This window comes from Bufo gargarizans, chromosome 4, assembly GCF_014858855.1.
Source record: "Bufo gargarizans isolate SCDJY-AF-19 chromosome 4, ASM1485885v1, whole genome shotgun sequence".
Lineage (NCBI taxonomy): Eukaryota > Metazoa > Chordata > Amphibia > Anura > Bufonidae > Bufo > Bufo gargarizans.
This window is the reverse complement of record NC_058083.1, coordinates 454828973-454849530: the sequence shown is the minus strand read 5'-3', so window position 1 is coordinate 454849530 and position 20558 is coordinate 454828973. Positions and strand designations below refer to the sequence as shown.

Genomic DNA, 20558 nt, shown 5'->3' with positions numbered 1-20558 from the left:
ACTGAGGGTAAGACCAGAGCTTTAGATGGCCTCCTCTCTCTCTCCTCACTGAGGGTAAGACCAGGGCTATAGATGGCCTTCTCTCTCTCTCCTCACTGAGGGTAAGACCAGGGCTATAGATGGCCTCCTCTCTCTCTCCTCACTGAGGGTAAGACCAGGGCTATAGATGGCCTTCTCTCTCTCTCCTCACTGAGGGTAAGACCAGAGCTATAGATGGCCTCCTCTCTCTCTCCTCACTGAGGGTAAGACCAGAGCTATAGATGGCCTCCTCTCTCTCTCCTCACTGAGGGTAAGACCAGAGCTATAGATGGCCTCCTCTCTTTCTCCTCACTGAGGGTAAGACCAGAGCTTTAGATGGCCGCCTCTCTCTCTCCTCACTGAGGGTAAGACCAGAGCTATAGATGGCCTCCTCTCTCCCTCCTCACTGAGGGTAAGACCAGAGCTATAGATGGCCTCCTCTCTCTCTCCTCACTGAGGGTAAGAACAGAGCTATAGATGGCCTCCTCTCTCCTCACTGAGGGTAAGACCAGAGCTATAGATGGCCTCCTCTCTCTCTCCTCACTGAGGGTAAGACCAGAGCTATAGATGGCCTCCTCTCTCCTCACTGAGGGTGTAAGACCAGAGCTGTAGATGGCCTCCTCTCTCCTCACTGAGGGTAAGACCAGAGCTATAGATGGCCTCCTCTCTCTCTCCTCACTGAGGGTAAGACCAGAGCTATAGATGGCCTCCTCTCTCTCTCCTCACTGAGGGTAAGACCAGAGCTATAGATGGCCTCCTCTCTTTCTCCTCACTGAGGGTAAGACCAGAGCTTTAGATGGCCGCCTCTCTCTCTCCTCACTGAGGGTAAGACCAGAGCTATAGATGGCCTCCTCTCTCCCTCCTCACTGAGGGTAAGACCAGAGCTATAGATGGCCTCCTCTCTCTCTCCTCACTGAGGGTAAGAACAGAGCTATAGATGGCCTCCTCTCTCCTCACTGAGGGTAAGACCAGAGCTATAGATGGCCTCCTCTCTCTCTCCTCACTGAGGGTAAGACCAGAGCTATAGATGGCCTCCTCTCTCCTCACTGAGGGTGTAAGACCAGAGCTGTAGATGGCCTCCTCTCTCCTCACTGAGGGTAAGACCAGAGGTATAGATGGCCTCCTCTCTCCTCACTGAGAGTAAGACCAGAGCTATAGATGGCCTCCTCTCTCCTCACTGAGGGTAAGACCAGAGCTATAGATGGCCTCCTCTGTACTCACTGAGGGTAAGACCAGAGCTATAGATGGCCTCCTCTGTACTCACTGAGTGTAAGACCAGAGCTATAGATGGCCTCCTCTCTACTCACTGAGGGTAAGAACAGAGCTATAGATGGCCTCCTCTCTCCTCATTGAGGGTAAGACCAGAGCTATAGATGGCCTCCTCTCTCCTCACTGAGGGTAAGACCAGAGATATAGATTGCCTCCTCTCTCCTCACTGAGGGTAAGACCAGAGCTATAGATGGCCTCCTCACTGAGGGTAAGACAAGAGCTATAGATGGCCTCCTCTCTCCTCACTGAGGGTAAGACCAGAGCTATAGATGGCCTCCTCTATCCTCACTGAGTGTAAAACCAGAGCTATAGATGGCCTCCTCTATCCTCACTGAGTGTAAAACCAGAGCTATGGATGGCCTCCTCTCTCCTCACTGAGGGTAAGACCAGAGCTATAGATGGCCTCCTCTATCCTCACTGAGTGTAAAACCAGAGCTATGGATGGCCTCCTCTATCCACACTGAGGGTAAGACCAGAGCTACAGATGGCCTCCTCTCTCCTCACTGAGGGTAAGACCAGAGCTATAGATGGCCTCCTCTCTCCTCACTGAGGGAAAGACCAGGGCTATAGATGGCCTCCTCTCTACTCACTGAGGGTAAGACCAGAGCTACAGATGGCCTCCTCTCTCCTCACTGAGGGTAAGACCTGAGCTATAGATGGCCTCCTCTCTCCTCACTGAGGGTAAGACCAGGGCTATAGATGGCCTCCTCTCTCCTCACTGAGAGTAAGACCAGAGGTATAGATGGCCTTCTCTCTCCTCACTGAGAGTAAGACCAGAGCTATGGATGGCCTCCTCTCTCCTCACTGAGGGTAAGACCAGAGCTATAGATGGCCTCCTCTCTCCTCACTGAGGGTAAGACCAGAGCTATAGATGGCCTCCTCTCTCCTCACTGAGGGAAAGACCAGGGCTATAGATGGCCTCCTCTCTACTCACTGAGGGAAAGACCAGGGCTATAGATGGCCTCCTCTCTACTCACTGAGGGTAAGACCAGAGCTACAGATGGCCTCCTCTCTCCTCACTGAGGGTAAGACCTGAGCTATAGATGGCCTCCTCTCTCCTCACTGAGGGTAAGACCAGGGCTATAGATGGCCTCCTCTCTCCTCACTGAGAGTAAGACCAGAGGTATAGATGGCCTCCTCTCTCCTCACTGAGGGTAAGACCAGAGCTACAGATGGCCTCCTCTCTCCTCACTGAGGGTAAGACCTGAGCTATAGATGGCCTCCTCTCTCCTCACTGAGGGTAAGACCAGAGCTATAGATGGCCTCCTCTCTACTCACTGAGGGTAAGACCAGGGCTATAGATGGCCTCCTCTCTCCTCACTGAGGGTAAGACCAGAGGTATAGATGGCCTCCTCTCTCCTCACTGAGAGTAAGACCAGGGCTATTGATGGCCTCCTCTCTACTCACTGAGGGTAAGACCAGAGCTATAGATGGCCTCCTCTCTACTCACTGAGGGTAAGACCAGAGCTATAGATGGCCTCCTCTCTCCTCACTGAGAGTAAGACCAGAGCTATAGATGGCCTCCTCTCTCCTCACTGAGGGTAAGACCAGAGCTATAGATGGCCTCCTCTCTACTCACTGAGAGTAAGACCAGAGCTATAGATGGCCTCCTCTCTACTCACTGAGGGTAAGACCAGGGCTATAGATGGCCTCCTCTCTCCTCACTGAGGGAAAGACCAGGGCTATTGATGGCCTCCTCTCTACTCACTGAGGGTAAGACCAGAGCTATAGATGGCCTCCTCTCTACTCACTGAGGGTAAGACCAGAGCTACAGATGGCCTCCTCTCTACTCACTGAGGGTAAGACCAGGGCTATAGATGGCCTCCTCTCTACTCACTGAGGGTAAGACCAGAGCTATAGATGGCCTCCTCTCTACTCACTGAGGGTAAGACCAGGGCTATAGATGGCCTCCTCTCTCCTCACTGAGGGAAAGACCAGAGCTACACCTGACCTTTGGTTTTAAAGCTTCTTATTCATCCAGATCCAGGTGTATAGCAGTAGTCTTGTCAAAGTAACTGGACCTCTTGCATTTTCCCTTGAAGATTTTTTGCTAGTCATCTGACTGGCTTTCTTAAGGTAGAATGACTTGTACAAGAAATCTCACACATTAAATACTGGTGACTCATGCTTCAGTCAACATAATCAACACGAATGCTGTTCTATTTGTGCAAAGTCAAGGAAGGCAGATCGCCACCAAAGGGTCAAAAGCTAGTAATGTAACCAGGCGTTGAAGGACCTGGTGTGTGCAGCCTCCACCTCTGACCCCTGTGCACGTTATTACATGATAAGTAATTGGGTTATTGATATGGTTAATAAAATCAACTTCTTAAAATATATTTCTTTTTGAGGTCTTAGTGGAATCAGGGTCTTTTTGTAGATGTCGTTAATTGTGCGTGTCTTCCTCTGATCATGCAAAGTAGTTGGCTGGTTCAGTCTCACTGAGCCCTCAGAGCATAGAGGCTCCTGTGGAGTACGATGCACTTTGCTTTTCTGCAGGCACCCATGTGATGGAGGGATCTGGGAGAATGCTCGTCACTGCTGTGGGGGTCAACTCTCAGACTGGAATCATATTCACCTTATTAGGAGCGAGTGAAACAGAGGATGAGAAGAAGGACAAGAAAGGCAAGTACCCCCCCCCCCCAATCCTGTTGGTCTTGGCGCTCCAGGGTCCAGCACTGAGCATCATGACATTCCTGACCTTATGTGTTTCTCATCTATGTTCTGATGGAGGAGATGAGGGTGGCGAGGTGGCTTAGTGTGTACTTGTGCCGCCATGATCACCGCATCGGATGTGTGAGCTGCTCCGGTCTCATTGCTTCACGTTTAACATCTTATTCCTGTTTTGTTTTCATCGTCATCACACAGGTGTGAAAAAGGAGGATGAAGCCAATCTACCAGGTAGCGTAAGACATGTAGATGTAGACTGTACCACCAAGGTATATAGTATCCCGTGGTCATAGAGGCTGGGCTGGACAGTTGTCAGACTCCCCCATATCACTAACTGATCCAGGGGCGAGAAGTGAATGACCTGCCATTCAGATATTGTCCTCCATAGCCACTCTGGACCGTGGGGATCAAGACATCCATATGTCGATGAGTCCATGCCTGGCCGGCTGAAGCTCCGCAGTTCTGCTTCTAAAGCAGCTTGTGGGAGAATTTTTTCTATCTATTGTCTTTTAAATGCAACTTGAAGTTCATGTGGCTCAATGTAGTCCTATGGACTGTGACATGATGTGAGTTCGATGCCCAGACTTACTGTGGCATCTCTGTAGAGTCTTCCTAGTGGCAGAATATGTCACGTTTGGGCCACATAGCAGAGAGATAGTTGAATAGTTTATAGAGACGGACCCATCTATTCCAACCTACAACCTTACTGCAGAGGGAGACAGACCTCCCATGAGGTAGTCGCCAGTTACCCCGTAAGAGGAAATACATTCCCTTCTCGGCACCCTACATCTGGCACATAGAATAAATACATCTCCAGAAATCTGGAGCACATAACTGATAATATTCTTATACTCCAGACCAAGCCATCAAAGCTCCTCTAGGACGGAGCGCCATAATTTCACTGTTCTTACAGTAAAGAATCCCTATCTGTGGCTATGATGACACCTTCTTTCCTGGGGACAGAGGATGTCCTCTGCTCCTGGTCACTGGTCCATTAGAGAGACCTTTGTCCTGTCCATTCATGTGTTTAAAAGAGAAAAATGCAGAGAAGGTGCTCGGGATCAGGACTGGCAACCCAACACGGGTACAAGGAAAAAACTTGGGTCCATTCGGCGCTGGGTAAAAGCAGAATACATCATGGGCTCAGAACATATGAAAAGTATAAACACTCTGTGGCGTCCATGTTTGGGGCAGACATGGCCTTACTGACAGCATAGCAGATATAACATGATAGATGATATAGTATGGGGTGGACGTGGCCTTACTGACAGCAGAGCAGGTGTAACGTGATAGATGATGTAGTATGGGGTGGACGTGGCCTTACTGACAGCAGAGCAGGTGTAACGTGATAGATGATGTAGTATGGGGTGGACGTGGCCTTACTGACAGCAGAGCAGCTATAATGTGATAGATGATGTAGTATGGGGTGGACGTGGCCTTACTGACAGCAGAGCAGGTGTAACGTGATAGATGATGTAGTATGGGGTGGACGTGGCCTTACTGACAGCAGAGCAGGTGTAACGTGATAGATGATGTAGTATGTGGTGGACGTGGCCTTACTGACAGCAGAGCAGGTGTAACGTGATAGATGATGTAGTATGGGGTGGACGTGGCCTTACTGACAGCAGAGCAGGTGTAATGTGATAGATGATGTAGTATGGGGTGGACGTGGCCTTACTGACAGCAGGGCAGGTGTAATGTGATAGATGTAGCATGGGGCGGACGTGGCCTTACTGACAGCAGAGCAGATATAACATGATAGATGATATAGTATGGGGTGGACGTGGCCTTACTGACAGCAGAGCAGGTGTAACGTGATAGATGATGTAGTATGGGGTGGACGTGGCCTTACTGACAGCAGAGCAGGTGTAACGTGATAGATGTAGTATGGGGCGGACGTGGCCTTACTGACAGCAGAGCAGGTATAACATGATATATGATGTAGTATGGGGTGGAGGTGGCCTTACTGACAGCAGAGCAGATGTAACGTGATAGATGATGTAGTATGGGGTGAACGTGGTCTTACTGACAGCTGAGCAGGTACAACATAATAGATGATGTAGTACGGGGTGGACGTGGCCTTACTGACAGCTGAGCAGGTATAACGTGATAGATGATGTATCATGGGGTGGACTTGGCGTTACTGACAGCAGTAAGGCCACGTCCACCCCATACTACATAATTTATCACGTTATATCTGCTCTGCTGTCAGTAAGGCCACCTCCACCCCATACTACATCATCTATCACGTTACACCTGCTCTGCTGTCAGTAAGGCCACGTCCACCCCATACTACATCATCTATCACGTTACACCTGCTCTGCTGTCAGTAAGGCCACGTCCACCCCATACTACATCAAATATCATGTTATACCTGCTCTGCCATCAATAAGGCCACGTCTACCCCATACTACATAATTTATCATGTTATACCTGCTCTGCTGTCAGTAAGGCCACGTCTACCCCATACTACATCATATATCATGTTATACCTGCTCTGCTGTCAGTAAGGCCACGTCCACCCCATACTACATCATATATCATGTTATACCTGCTCTGCTGTCAGTAAGGCCACCTCCACCCCATACTACATAATTTATCATGTTATACCTGCTCTGCTGTCAGTAAGGCCACGTCCACCCCATACTACATAATTTATCATGTTATACCTGCTCTGCTGTCAGTAAGGCCACGTCTACCCCATACTACATCATCTATCACATTACACCTGCTCTGCTGTCAGTAAGGCCACGTCTGCCCCAACATGGACGCCGGAGAGTTTTTATACTTTTTCATATGTTCTGAGCCCATGCCGTATTCTGCTTTTACTGAGCGCCGGATTGACCTACCTTTTTTCCATTCATATACAGTGGATATAAAAAGTCTACACGCCCCTGTTAGAATGTCAGGTTTCTGTGATGTAAAATGAGACAAAGATAAGTCATTTCAGAACTTTTTCCACCTTTAATGTGATAAACTGTACAACTCAATATGTGTAAAGAATAAATCAAGGCAACTGGACGTCCTGTAGATTTCTTGAAAACGTTTCACTCGTTCTTCCAACGAGCTTTCTCAATTCTGAGTGACTGTACAAGAATTCTGGGAATAAATATGTAACTGAATCAACATCTGGTAATTATACCCAGCATGGGGTCAGAGGTCATTATACCCAGCATGGGGTCAAAGGTGTTGATTCCATTATCCTAATTGGAGTCAGTAGGTGACAATGACCTCCCAGAAAAAGGTGTCAGGACAGCATTGTATGTGGCAGACAATAGATGTCTAACCCTCCCGCCTCTATTCAAGCTTGGCTTCTCCATTTGTACGTAGATGGCCTCCTTCACACATCGTTTGTACCAATCGGCCTCCTTATCCAAAACACGCACTTGACTGTCTTCAACGGCTGAATCTTGACCAGAGGTTTTGGCTCTTCTATGCTGGGCCATACGCTGATGTAGTTGTTGTTTTGTTTCACCGATATACAGTTCTGAGCGTTCCTGGTCAAGATTCAGCCGTGTACTTACATCTAAAAGAAACAGATCACACCATCGAAGACAGTCAAGTACGTGTTTTGGATAAGGAGGCCGATTGGTACAAACGAGGTGTGAAGGAGGCCATCTACGTAAAAATGGAGAAGCCAAGCTTGAATAGAGGCGGGAGGGTTAGACATCTATTGTCTGCCACATACAATGCTGTCCTGACACCTTTTTCTGGGAGGTCATTGTCACCTACTGACTCCAATTAGGATAATGGAATCAACACCTTTGACCCCATGCTGGGTATAATGACCTCTGACCCCATGCTGGGTATAATTACCAGATGTTGATTCAGTTACATATTTATTCCCAGAATTCTTGTACAGTCACTCAGAATTGAGAAAGCTCGTTGGAAGAACGAGTGAAACGTTTTCAAGAAATCTACAGGACGTCCAGTTGCCTTGATTTATTCTTTACAGATATACCATGACCTGGATAAATGAGAACCTTCACAGACATATGTACAACTCAATGGAAAAACAAACTGAAATCTTTTAGGTAGAGGGAAGAAAAAATATAAAAATAAAATAATATGGTTGCATAAGTGTGCACACCCTTAAACGAATACTTTGTTGAAGCACCTTTTGATGTTATTCCAGCACTCAGTCTTTTGGGGTCTGAGTCTATCAGCATGGCACATTTTGACCCTTCTTTGCAGAAACCCTCCAAATCTGTCAGATTGTGAGGGCATCTCCTGGGCACTATCCTCTTCAGATCACCCCACAGATTGTCAATCGGATTCAGGTCTGAGCTCTGGCTGGGCCATTCCAAAACTTGAATCTTCTTCTGGTGAAGCCATTCCTTGGTTGATTTGGATGTCTGCTTTGGGTCGTTGCCATGCTGAAAGATGAAGTTCCTCTTCATGTTCAGCTTTCTAGCAGAAGCCGGAAGGTTTTGGGCCAATATTGACTGGTATTTGGAACTGTTCAGAATTCCCTCTAGCTTAACTAAGGACCCAGATCCAGCTGAAGAAGACCAGCCCCTTGGCATGATGCTTCCACCACCATGCTTCACTTTGGAGATGGGGTTCTTTTGGTGATGTGCAGTGTTGTTTTTGGGCCAAACATATCTTTTGGAACTATGGCCAAAAAGTCCAACCTTCACTTGTGGGGTATTTATACTTCCCGGGCATTTTAGGGGACCTAAAGTATGAGAAGTAGTTTGGAATCCAAATGCCTAACAATGCCCTCCTAAAAGATACTCATTGGAATTTGGGCCCCTTTGCACACCTAGGCGGCAAAAAAGTGTCACACATGTGGTATCGCCGTACTCAGGAGAAGTAGGGCAATGTGTTTTGGGGTGTCTTTTTACCATGCTGGGTGAGATAAATATCTCTGTAAAAGACAACTTTTCCCATTTTTTTTATACAAAGTTGTCATTTTACAGAGATATTTATCTCACCCAGCATGGGTATATGTAAAAAGACACCCCAAAACACATTCCCCAACTTCTCCTGAGTACGGCGATACCACATGTGTGACACTTTTTTGCAGCCTAGGTGCGCAAAGGGGCCCAAATTCCAATGAGTATCTTTTAGGAGGGCATTGCTAGGCATTTGGATTCTCATGCAAAAGGGCCCCTAAAATGCCAGGGCAGTATAAATACCCCACATGTGACCCCATTTTGGAAAGAAGACACTCCAAGGTATTCTGTGAGGGGCATAGTGAGTTCATAAAAGCTTTTTTTTTTTTTTTTTTGGCACAAGTTAGCGGAAATAGATTTTTTTGTTGTTCTTTTTTCTCACAAAGTCTCCCTTTCCGCTAACTTGTGACAAAAAGTTCAATCTTTCATGGACTCACTATGCCCCTCAGCGAATACCTTGGGGTGTCTACTTTCCGAAATGGGGTCATTTGTGGGGTGTGTTTACTGTTCTGGCATTTTGGACGGGGCTAAATTGTGAGCAACCCTGTAAAGCCTAAAGGTACTCGTTGGACTTTCGGCCCCTTTACGCACCTAGGCTGCAGAAAAGTGTCACACAAGTGGTATCGCCGTACTCAGGAAAAGTAGGGCAATGTGTTTTGGGGAGTCTTTTTACATATACCCATGCTGGGTGAGAGAAATAGCTCTGTAAATTGACAACTTTGTATATTTTTTTTTTAAAAGTTGTCATTTACAGAGATATTTCTCACACACAGTATGGGTATATGTAAGAATACACCCGAAAACACATTGCCCTACTTCTCCTGAGTACGGCGATACCACATGTGTGACACTTTTTTGCAGCCTAGGTGCGCAAAGGGGCCCAAATTCCAATGAGTACCTTTTAGGAGGGCATTTTTTGGCATTTGGATCCCAGACTTCTTCTCACGCTTTAGTGCCTCTAAAATGCCAGGGCAGTATAAATACCCCACAAGTGACCCCATTTTGGAAAGAATACACCCAAAGGTATTCCGTGAGGGGCATGGAGAGTTCCTAGAATATTTTTTCTTTTGGCAAGTTAGCGGAAAATTATTTTGTAAGAGAAAAAAAAAAAAAAATAACATTTTCCGCTATCTTGTGCCCAAAAAATATATATTCTAGGAATTAATATAAATATCTAAAAATCTTTACGCATTTGGATTCCGTGAGGGGTATGGCGAGTTCATGTGAGGTTTTATTTTTTGTCACAAGTTTGTAAGAAAAATAAATAAATAAATACATTTCTGCTAACTTGTGCCCCCTAAAAAAATCTTCTATGAACTCTCCATGCCCCTCAAAAGTGATCTTTATAGCGCCGCAGCGTTTTTTCAGTGTTTTTGCAGTGATCAGAAAAAAATAAATAAATCTGTCACTGCGATGGGGCGGACTGAACGCGTGTGGGCACAAGATCAGGCCTGATCGGGCGAACCCTGCGTTTTTTGTAGAGCCTATAGAACATGTCCTATTCGGACAATTGCAGACAAGAAAAGGCATTTTCTATATAGTTCTGGCAATGTGCGGATCCACAAAACACATACGGACGTCTGAATGGGGCCTTACAGGGGGGTGATCAATGACAGGGGGGTGATCGGGAGGGGGGTAATGTGTGTGTGGTGCTTGGTGCTACTTACACAGCTGCCTGTGTCCTCTGGTGGTCGATCCAAGCAGAAGGGACACCAGAGGAGCAGGTAGCAGGTATATCAGATGCTGTTATCAAAACAGCGTCTAATATACCTTTCAAGGGTTAAAAAAAAATCACATCTCCAGCCTGCCAGCGAACGATCGCCGCTGGCAGGCTGGAGATCCACTGGTTTACCGTCTGATGCTGTGAACACGCGCGTTCACAGGAAATCTCGCCTCTCGTGAGGGGACGCATCGGCGCGTCCAGGAGGAACAACAGGGCCGCCACCAGGACGCAATCCTGCGTGTGACGGTCCTGAGAAGGTTAAAGGTCACATAAAAGGGGGGAAAAAGGTTTTTATACATCACAGAAACCTTTCATCTTAACAGGGTGTGTAGACTTTTTATATCTAATGTATGAGTTCATTTTTGTCAGATCTTCCCTAAGACTAAAGAAACCCAAATTTGATGACCCATCATGTGCTGTGGTTCCCCTTGTCCACAGGCGCCCGGTTCCGTGTCTGCTCTGACTTCTGTAGCCATGTTCTTGAAGGCTTCTGTGGATGCATCCCACAATCTCATTTGCCTTGTTCCATTTCCATTCCAGCGCAGCGTTACCCAGTGCTTTACTGTTTGGGATGGGCTGCTGACGAGAGAGGTCAGTGCTGGCCACTGAGTCCATGTAAGCCTGGTCGAGGACGTAGCAGCTGCTACCCCTGGATGTCCCACTGACTCTCACACCTCGTGTCTTCACTGGTTTTTTTTACTGCATTTTTGTTCTTTTAGTTATTTTCATTCTCTTTGTTTCTTTAAATTTATCACAGTCGGCTCCACCCATCCACCCTGTCACCTTCCTGCAGCTTCAGATGGTGCCGCAGGGGCAAACGCCACTGATAATTCCAATGCCAACTTAGTGAATGGTATGTCAACCCACAGCAATTCCCATGATGCATTGCTCTCATGTCTGTAGGAAGCCATTGTCTTCCCTTTGATATTGTACGTGCCAATGGTGAAGTCTGGGAGTGACGAGCTGGTGGTGGTCTCAGTGGTGCCCCCTCTCTTTATATAGTCAGAGGGTATTACATCTGAACTATGACTTCATGTATGCCAATAGCCTATGGGGGCAGCACTGAGGGGGCACTGCACATGATGGAGGTTGCACTGGTTAGGATCTGCAGCCAAGCAATGATCTGGAGTGGTCGCATCGCTCCCTCGGACAGAAGCCGACCACGTCGTTCCCTCAGACAGAAGGCGGCCGAGCCGTTCCCTCAGACAGAAGCCGACCATGTCGCTCCCTCGGACAGAAGCCGACCACGTCGTTCCCTCAGACAGAAGGCGGCCGAGCCGTTCCCTCAGACAGAAGGCGGCCGCGTCGTTCCCTCGGACAGAAGGCGGGCGCGTCGCTCCCTCGGACAGAAGCCGACCATGTCGCTCCCTCGGACAGAAGCCGACCATGTCGTTCCCTCAGACAGAAGCCGACCATGTCCCTCCCTCGGACAGAAGCCATGTCGCTCCCTCGGACAGAAGGCGGCCGCGTCGCTCCCTCGGACAGAAGCCGACCATGTCGTTCCCTCAGACAGAAGCCGACCATGTCGCTCCCTCGGACAGAAGCCATGTCGCTCCCTCGGACAGAAGGCGGCCGCGTCGCTCCCTCGGACAGAAGCCGACCATGTCGCTCCCTCGGACAGAAGCCATGTCGTTCCCTCTGACAGAAGGCGGCCATGTCGTTCCCTCGGACAGAAGGCGGCCGCGTCGTTCCCTCGGACAGAGGCGGCCGCGTCGCTTCCTCGGACAGAAGGCGGCCGCGTCGTTCCCTCGGACAGAAGGCGGCCGCGTCGTTCCCTCGGACAGAAGGCGGCCGCGTCGCTCCCTCGGACAGAAGGCGGCCGCGTCGTTCCCTCGGACAGAAGGCGGCCGCGTCGTTCCCTCGGACAGAAGGCGGCCGCGTCGTTCCCTCGGACAGAAGGCGGCCGCGTCGTTCCCTCGGACAGAAGGCGGCCGCGTCGTTCCCTCGGACAGAAGGCGGCCGCGTCGCTCCCTCGGACAGAAGGCGGCCGCGTCGCTCCCTCGGACAGAAGGCGGCCGCGTCGCTCCCTCGGACAGAAGGCGGCCGCGTCGCTCCCTCGGACAGAAGGCGGCCGCGTCGCTCCCTCGGACAGAAGGCGGCCGCGTCACAGTAGGCCATGGCACATTTCAATTGTGCTTTCAAGTAAAAGAATAAACATGGGGCGCTCCCTAGTGCAACACCGCCCAAAACTATATGTTCCTTACCAGACGGTGTTTTACAAGCACCGGAACTAGAGCTAGCGGATACCCGGCCTCCTGTGCTCAACACAGGACACGTCCATCGGAGGCTTGAAATGTATAAGAGAGAAGAGGAGACGAGACATGGACACAGAGAAGAATCGCGCTGCACCAGGAGCTTCTGAGAAAAGATGTTTATTAAAACCAATAAATAAATAAAATATAGACGTGCTACGCGTTTCATCAGCAGTCCGCCGTCTTCATCAGGCCGCCTCACCGCGGTATACAGTATATACACAACAGTGACCCGGAAGTGAATGGTACATAACTTTTTGGGACTTCTCTCTGTATTTTCTACATCACACTCCTGACTGCTGCCTGTCCCCATTCCCCTCCTCTCTGCATTTTTGGGACTTCTCTCTGTATTTTCTACATCACACTCCTGACTGCTGCCTGTCCCTGTTCCCCTCCTCTCTGGATTTTGGGACTTCTCTCTGTATTTTCTACATCACACTCCTGACTGCTGCCTGTTCCTGTTCCCCTCCTCTCGGCATTTTTGGGACTTCTCTCTGTATTTTCTACATCACACTCCTGACTGCTGCCTGTCCCTGTTCCCCTCCTCTCTGCATTTTTGGGACTTCTCTCTGTATTTTCTACATCACACTCCTGACTGCTGCCTGTTCCTGTTCCCCTCCTCTCTGGATTTTTGGAACTTCTCTCTGTATTTTCTACATCACACTCCTGACTGCTGCCTGTCCATGTTCCCCTCCTCTCTGCATTTTTGGAACTTCTCTCTGTATTTTCTACATCACACTCCAGACTGCTGCCTGTCCCTGTTGCCCTCCTCTCTGCATTTTTGGGACTTCTCTCTGTATTTTCTACATCACCCTCCTGACTGCTGCCTGTCCATGTTCCCCTCCTCTCTGCATTTTTGGAACTTCTCTCTGTATTTTCTACATCACACTCCTGACTGCTGCCTGTCCCTGTTCCCCTCCTCTCTGCATTTTTGGAACTTCTGTCTGTATTTTCTACATCACACTCCTGACTGCTGCCTGTCCCTGTTCCCCTCCTCTCTGCATTTTTGGGACTTCTCTCTGTATTTTTCTACATCACACTCCTGACTGCTGCCTGTCCCTGTTCCCCTCCTCTCTGCATTTTTGGGACTTCTCTCTGTATTTTTCTACATCACACTCCTGACTGCTGCCTGTCCCTGTTCCCCTCCTCTCTGCATTTTTGGGACTTCTCTCTGTATTTTTCTACATCACACTCCTGACTGCTGCCTGTCCCTGTTCCCCTCCTCTCTGCATTTTTGGGACTTCTCTCTGTATTTTCTACATCACACTCCTGACTGCTGCCTGTCCCCGTTCCCCTCCTCTCTGGATTTTTGGGACTTCTCTCTGTATTTTCTACATCACACTCCTGACTGCTGCCTGTCCTGTTCCCCTCCTCTCTGCATTTTTGGGACTTCTCTCTGTATTTTCTACATCACACTCCTGACTGCTGCCTGTCCCTGTTCCCCTCCTCTCTGCATTTTTGGGACTTCTCTCTGTATTTTCTACATCACACTCCTGACTGTTCCCCGTTCCCCTCCTGTGTGACTTTTTGGGACTCCCTGTCGATTCTAGTTGTGCACATTAATGTTTTCCTGTCACTTGGTTACACTTGTGATGTCACTTCCTGTTTCCCGATACTTATATTTCGCCCCGGCTTGTTTTAAACATTTATTTGTAGTGCAGGCTTCCGAATGCTGGCATCATTTTTAGTTTCTTTTATCTACTTTTCTTGCATTTAGCATTTATCAGTTTTCATACACTTTACAACCAGTTATATACCCGTTCACTTCCGGGTCACCGTTGTGTATATACTGTATATCTTCTACCTACCGCGGTGAGGCGGCCTGATGAAGACGGCGGACTGCTGATGAAACGCGTGGCATGTCTATTTTTGTTTTTTTGGTTGTAATAAATGCGCGATCTTCTGTGTCCATCTGGCGACAGTGAATTCATGGATCTTTAAGCTTCGTTATGTCACACCCTTCCTCAGTTGGGTCATGAATGCTTAGAGAAATGATGGCACAGAAGCTCAGAGTGGTGATGTCATGTCACCAGTAGTGATGTCATAGAAGCTCAGGGTGGTGATGTCATGTCACCAGTAGTGATGTCATAGAAGCTCAGGGTGGTGATGTCATGTCACCAGTAGTGATGTCATAGAAGCTCAGGGTGGTGATGTCATGTCACCAGTAGTGATGTCATAGAAGCTCAGGGTGGTGATGTCATGTCACCAGTAGTGATGTCATAGAAGCTCAGGGTGGTGATGTCATCTCACCAGTAGTGATGTCATAGAAGCTCAGGGTGGTGATGTCATGTCACCAGTAGTGATGTCACAGAAGCTCAGAGTGGTGATGTCATGTCACCAGTAGTGATGTCATAGAAGCTAAAAGGAGTGATGAGATATCTCTGCATACATGCTGTATATATATATTATATAGAGTTCAGTATAGACTGCACATATAGTTATATTCATACAGTAGAGTTCAGTATAGACTGCACATATAGTTATATTCATACAGTACACATAGAGTTCAGTATAGACTGCACATATAGTTATATTCATACAGTACATATAGAGTTCAGTATAGACTGCACATATAGTTATATTCATACAGTACATACAGAGTTCAGTATAGACTGCACATATAGTTATAGTCATACAGTACACATAGAGTTCAGTATAGACTGCACATATAGTTATATTCATACAGTACACACAGAGTTCAGTATAGACTGCACATATAGTTATATTCATACAGTAGAGTTCAGTATAGACTGCACATATAGTTATATTCATACAGTAGAGTTCAGTATAGACTGCACATATAGTTATATTCATACAGTACACATAGAGTTCAGTATAGACTGCACATATAGTTCTATTCATACAGTAGAGTTCAGTATAGACTGCACATATAGTTATATTCATACAGTAGAGTTCAGTATAGACTGCACATATAGTTATATTCATACAGTAGAGTTCAGTATAGACTGCACATATAGTTCTATTCATACAGTAGAGTTCAGTATAGACTGCACATATAGTTCTATTCATACAGTAGAGTTCAGTATAGACTGCACATATAGTTCTATTCATACAGTAGAGTTCAGTATAGACTGCACATATAGTTCTATTCATACAGTAGAGTTCAGTATAGACTGCACATATAGTTCTATTCATACAGTAGAGTTCAGTATAGACTGCACACCTACGGAGGAGCCTTTGAAGCCTCCAGTCTCCCCCCCCCCCCCCAGCCCTAGGACTGTCCGCTGCCGTACCTGTATTCTGCGCCATCATCTGTGCCTTTCCTTGTTTCTTCTCATGTTTCATGTTTTGTTCTCTGTTGTCTGTCAAACTCTTATCATGTAGGGAAAATGCAAGATGGAAATGTGGAGATCCTCCAAAATAAAGGTAAGGAGGCCGCCTTCTGGAGCCGAGGCGCAGCACAGCGTCCGCAGGAAGCCTGAGGAGGGTGCAGTGAATGCGAGTAATCCGGACTTTCTAGATGTTCTATTAAGAGGAGAATAACGCTCCTATAAAATGCCCTGACCATAAAGTGAGTCAGCGCCTCCAATCTACAAACCGGATTCCCCCAAAAAGCTGGGACAATAAACAAACTGTGAATAAAAGCTGAATGCGATGATGTGGAGACGGCAAATGTCAGTATGTTATGTGTAACAGAACGTAGATGACGGATCAAACGTTTAATCCGAGTAAATGTATCATTTTAAAGTAAAATTAAGTTGATTCAAATTTTCACGGTGTCAACAAATCCCCAAAAAGTTGGGACAAGTAGCAATAAGAGGCTGGAAAAAGTAAATTTGAGCATAACGAAGAGCTGGAAGACCAATTACCACTAATTAGGTCAATTAGCAACATGATTGGGTATAAAAAGAGCTTCTCAGAGCGGCCGTGTCTCTCAGAAGCCAAGATGGGTAGAGGATCACCAATTCCCACAATGCTGCGCAGAAAGATAGTGGAGCAATATCAGATACTGGTGTTACCCAGCGAAACATTGCAAAGACTTTGCATCTATCATCATCAACTGTGCATCACATCATCCGAAGATTCCGAGAATCTGGAACAATCTCTGTGCGTAAGGGTCAAGGCCGTAAACCATACTGGATGCCCGTGATCTCCAGGCCCTTACACGACGCTGCACCACAAACAGGAATGCTACTGTAAAGGAAATCCCAGAAGGGGCTCAGGAATACTTCCAGAAACCATTGCCAGTGACCACAATCCACCGTGCCATCCGCCGCTGCCAGCTGAAACTCTACAGTGCAAAGAAGAAGCCATTTCTAAGCAAGATCCACAAGCTCAGGCGTCTTCACTGGGCCAGGGATCATTTACATGGAGTGTGGCAAAATGGAAGACTGTTCTGTGGTCAGACGAGTCACGATTCCAAGTTCTTTTTGGAAATCTGGGACGCCATGTCATCCGGACCAAAGAGGACAAGGACAACCCAAGTGGTTATCAACGCTCAGTTCAGAAGCCTGCATCTCTGATGGTATGGGGTGGCATGAGTGCGTGTGGCATGGGCAGCTTGCATGTCTGGAAAGGCACCATCAATGCAGAAACATATCTTCAGGTTCTAGAACAACATCTGCTCCATCCAGACGTCATCTCTTTCAGGGAAGACCCTGCATTTTTCACCAAGATAATGCCAGACCACATTCTGCATCAATCACAACATCATGGCTGCGTAGGAGAAGGATCCGGGTACTGAAATGGCCGGTCTGCAGTCCAGATCTGTCACCTATAGAGAACATTTGGCGCATCATAAAGAGGAAGGTGCAACAAAGAAGGCCCAAGACGATGGAACAGTTAGAGGCCGGTATTAGACAAGAATGGGAGAGCATTCCTATTTCTAACCCTGAGAAACTGGTCTCCTCTGTCCCCAGACGTCTGTGGAGTGTTGTAAGAAGAAGGGGAGATGCCACACAGCGGGGAAAATGGCCTTGTCCCAACTTTTTGGGGATTTGTTGACACCATGAAATTCTGATTCAACATATTTTTCCCTTAAAATGGTACATTTTCTCAGTTTAAGCTTTTGTTCCGTGATTTATGTTCTATTCTGAATACAATATTAGAAGTTGGCGCCTCCACATCATTGCATTCAGTGTTTATTCACGATTTGTATAGTGTCCCAACTTTTTGGGAATCCGGTTTGTATTACTCATCAGGTATCCCACTTGACATTAGCGGCACGAAGTGCATCCATTTTGTAGATTGTCTATTGGAGGTGCTGGGTTCCACGTTTTCACAAGGGATCCTGATTGGAGCTGGCATTTCTTCCCCTCACTCCGGCTGTGGGCACTGTGTCACCCTGACCCTAGCATGATCAGGAACGCTGGAAGCTCTGCTCCCTTTCTGTATGAGAACCTTGTTGGCAGCACGCCACGTGGCCCTGGCTACAGCTTGCTTCCCTGTGCTATAAAATATGACCATGACCTGTAGTTCCATGTAGTTCGCGGTCAGTCCCTGTCTGTGAGGATATAACTAGTTAGATGTATATGGGGCTGAGGTACTGCAGACCACATGCCTCCATTGACTATGTCCTTTTGCTTGAACAGCCAAACAGCAAGATGGAGCAGCTGCCATGGAGATGCAGCCATTGAAAAGTGCCGAGGGTGGAGATGGAGAAGAAAAGAAGAAACCAAATCCACACAAAAAGGAGAAGTCTGTTCTACAGGGGAAGCTGACAAAACTGGCGGTGCAGATCGGGAAAGCGGGTAAGCAAGAAAGCCAATGTCATGATGTGTGAGCGCTGGCCAGCATGGAAGCTGTGCCTGGAGGAGAATTCTTGTATGAGGCCTTTTCTAGAGATTAAGAGGGTCCAGAACAGACCACATCCTGTAGGTAGAGAGCTGACGGGCCCTAGTCTGTCACATCGAACAGAAGCAACGCTGCGGTCTGTAGATCCTCAGCTTCCTTCCTCATCCTCTCACGCAAAGCTGCCACAATCCCTACAGGCAGTGAAGATCCTGGGGTCAACGGGAAGGGTGGTTGGCCGGTACTGGAAGAGATAATCTTGTGTGGAGCTGATGACACCTGATGGCCTCTCCCACCGCTCTCTTCCTCCAGGTCTGGTCATGTCTGCTATCACAGTCATTATCTTGGTATTATATTTTGCTATCGATACATTTGTTGTTCAGAGAAGACAATGGTTGCCGGAGTGCACGCCCATATACATCCAGTATTTTGTCAAGTTCTTCATCATTGGCGTCACTGTTCTGGTGGTTGCCGTGCCGGAGGGACTGCCTCTAGCGGTGACGATTTCTCTGGCATATTCCGTTAAGGTGAGTCTCATTACTGACCCCCGTAGAATGCTGCACACATCCAGGCCACACCTGGTCACTCCTCTATCTTTCCTTTCCAGAAAATGATGAAAGATAATAATCTAGTGCGACATTTAGATGCTTGTGAGACTATGGGTAATGCAACGGCTATCTGCTCCGATAAGACAGGCACGCTGACTACAAACAGGATGACCGTGGTTCAGGCCTATATTGGAGATGTCCTTTACAAAGAAGTCCCAGATCCTGATGCTCTTCCAGCCAAGACCTTAGATTTTCTGGTCAACGCCATAAGCATCAACAGCGCATACACCTCCAAAGTCCTGGTGAGTTCAGTCACATGCCTCCATACATCATTATGGCAGCCAGCCCTATGTAGTGGTGGGAGAGATGAGAGGTCAGTCTGGACAGAGGGTAGGGGTCATTGCACTAAAGCTGCCCATTCAATAGGTATCAGCCAAACCATCCTTCGGCCAGCCGCTATCTCTCCTGGCTTCTCCGTAAACATCAGCTTGATGGATGCTATGAGGAAAGCGGAGAAAGCCACTGGCAGACAGTTCTGGTGACCGCTTATGTCCTGGGAGAACAAAATTCTACTCGGCCAGCCCCTGGCAGAAGCTCCCCATAACATTACACTTTTGTCGGCTGATACACCAATATGAATGGGATCGGGGCGAGAATTGTGAGCTCCCCATACAAATTAGTGTCTCAGCCGACAAAAGTATAATGTGTATGGGTAGCTTCTGCCAGGAGCTGGCCACGTATAATAGGGCTCAGAGACATTCCCCACAAAGGTCTCCTGACCACAGATGAGAATGGCCACAATAGCTGGTTACAGGGAAGTGGCGTGAACAACTCAAGGCCATCTTTAGGGGGGATAATCGGAGTCTGACAGAGTAGAAGCAGACGGACCACAAGAATGAAGAGAACACCGGGAATTTATTTATTGGGAGGGATTAGACCAATGTTCATTTCCTTACATTGAAGATTTAATAGGTGCTAATGTTGTGATGACTGTACGCAGAGAGACAAGCAGAATGCACAGGGAAAAGTCACCACGAGCTCAGCATGTGGCTCATGTATCACGTGGCACATAATCCTCCTTGCACTGGTGTTTGTTTGCAGCCCGCAGAGCAGAGTGGTGGCCTCCCGCGACAAGTCGGAAACAAAACTGAATGTGGCTTGTTGGGATTTTTGTTGGATTTGAAGCAAGGCTATCAGACTGTGAGAAACCTCATTCCGGAGGAGAAACTCTACAAAGTCTACACCTTCAATTCTGTACGGAAGTCTATGAGCACCGTGATCAAGCTGGAAGACGGCAGCTTCCGCTTATACAGCAAAGGGGCTTCAGAGATTATCCTTAAGAAGTAAGTGGCCTGCCTTCTGATCAGTCCTGTCCAGGGGCTTCATGTCCTTTCTGCCCCCGCTATATTTCACTATGTGGTGGTTGTCTCCA

The 20558-nt window shown here is 47.7% G+C and overlaps 1 protein-coding gene across 4 annotated transcripts in view; it reads left to right on the top strand.

The window, feature by feature from the left end:
* ATP2B2 (ATPase plasma membrane Ca2+ transporting 2) overlaps positions 1-20558 on the top strand; it is a 241374-nt gene that overhangs the window by 180583 nt on the left and 40233 nt on the right. For all 4 annotated transcript variants that reach the window (XM_044290097.1, XM_044290100.1, XM_044290096.1 and 1 more), the window contains exons 6-13: positions 3784-3909; positions 4153-4185; positions 11333-11428; positions 16173-16214; positions 18380-18538; positions 18891-19105; positions 19186-19428; positions 20228-20469. In XM_044290097.1, the coding sequence (XP_044146032.1) occupies positions 3784-3909; positions 4153-4185; positions 11333-11428; positions 16173-16214; positions 18380-18538; positions 18891-19105; positions 19186-19428; positions 20228-20469 (1156 nt within the window). The remainder of the gene's footprint in view (positions 1-3783; positions 3910-4152; positions 4186-11332; positions 11429-16172; positions 16215-18379; positions 18539-18890; positions 19106-19185; positions 19429-20227; positions 20470-20558) is intronic.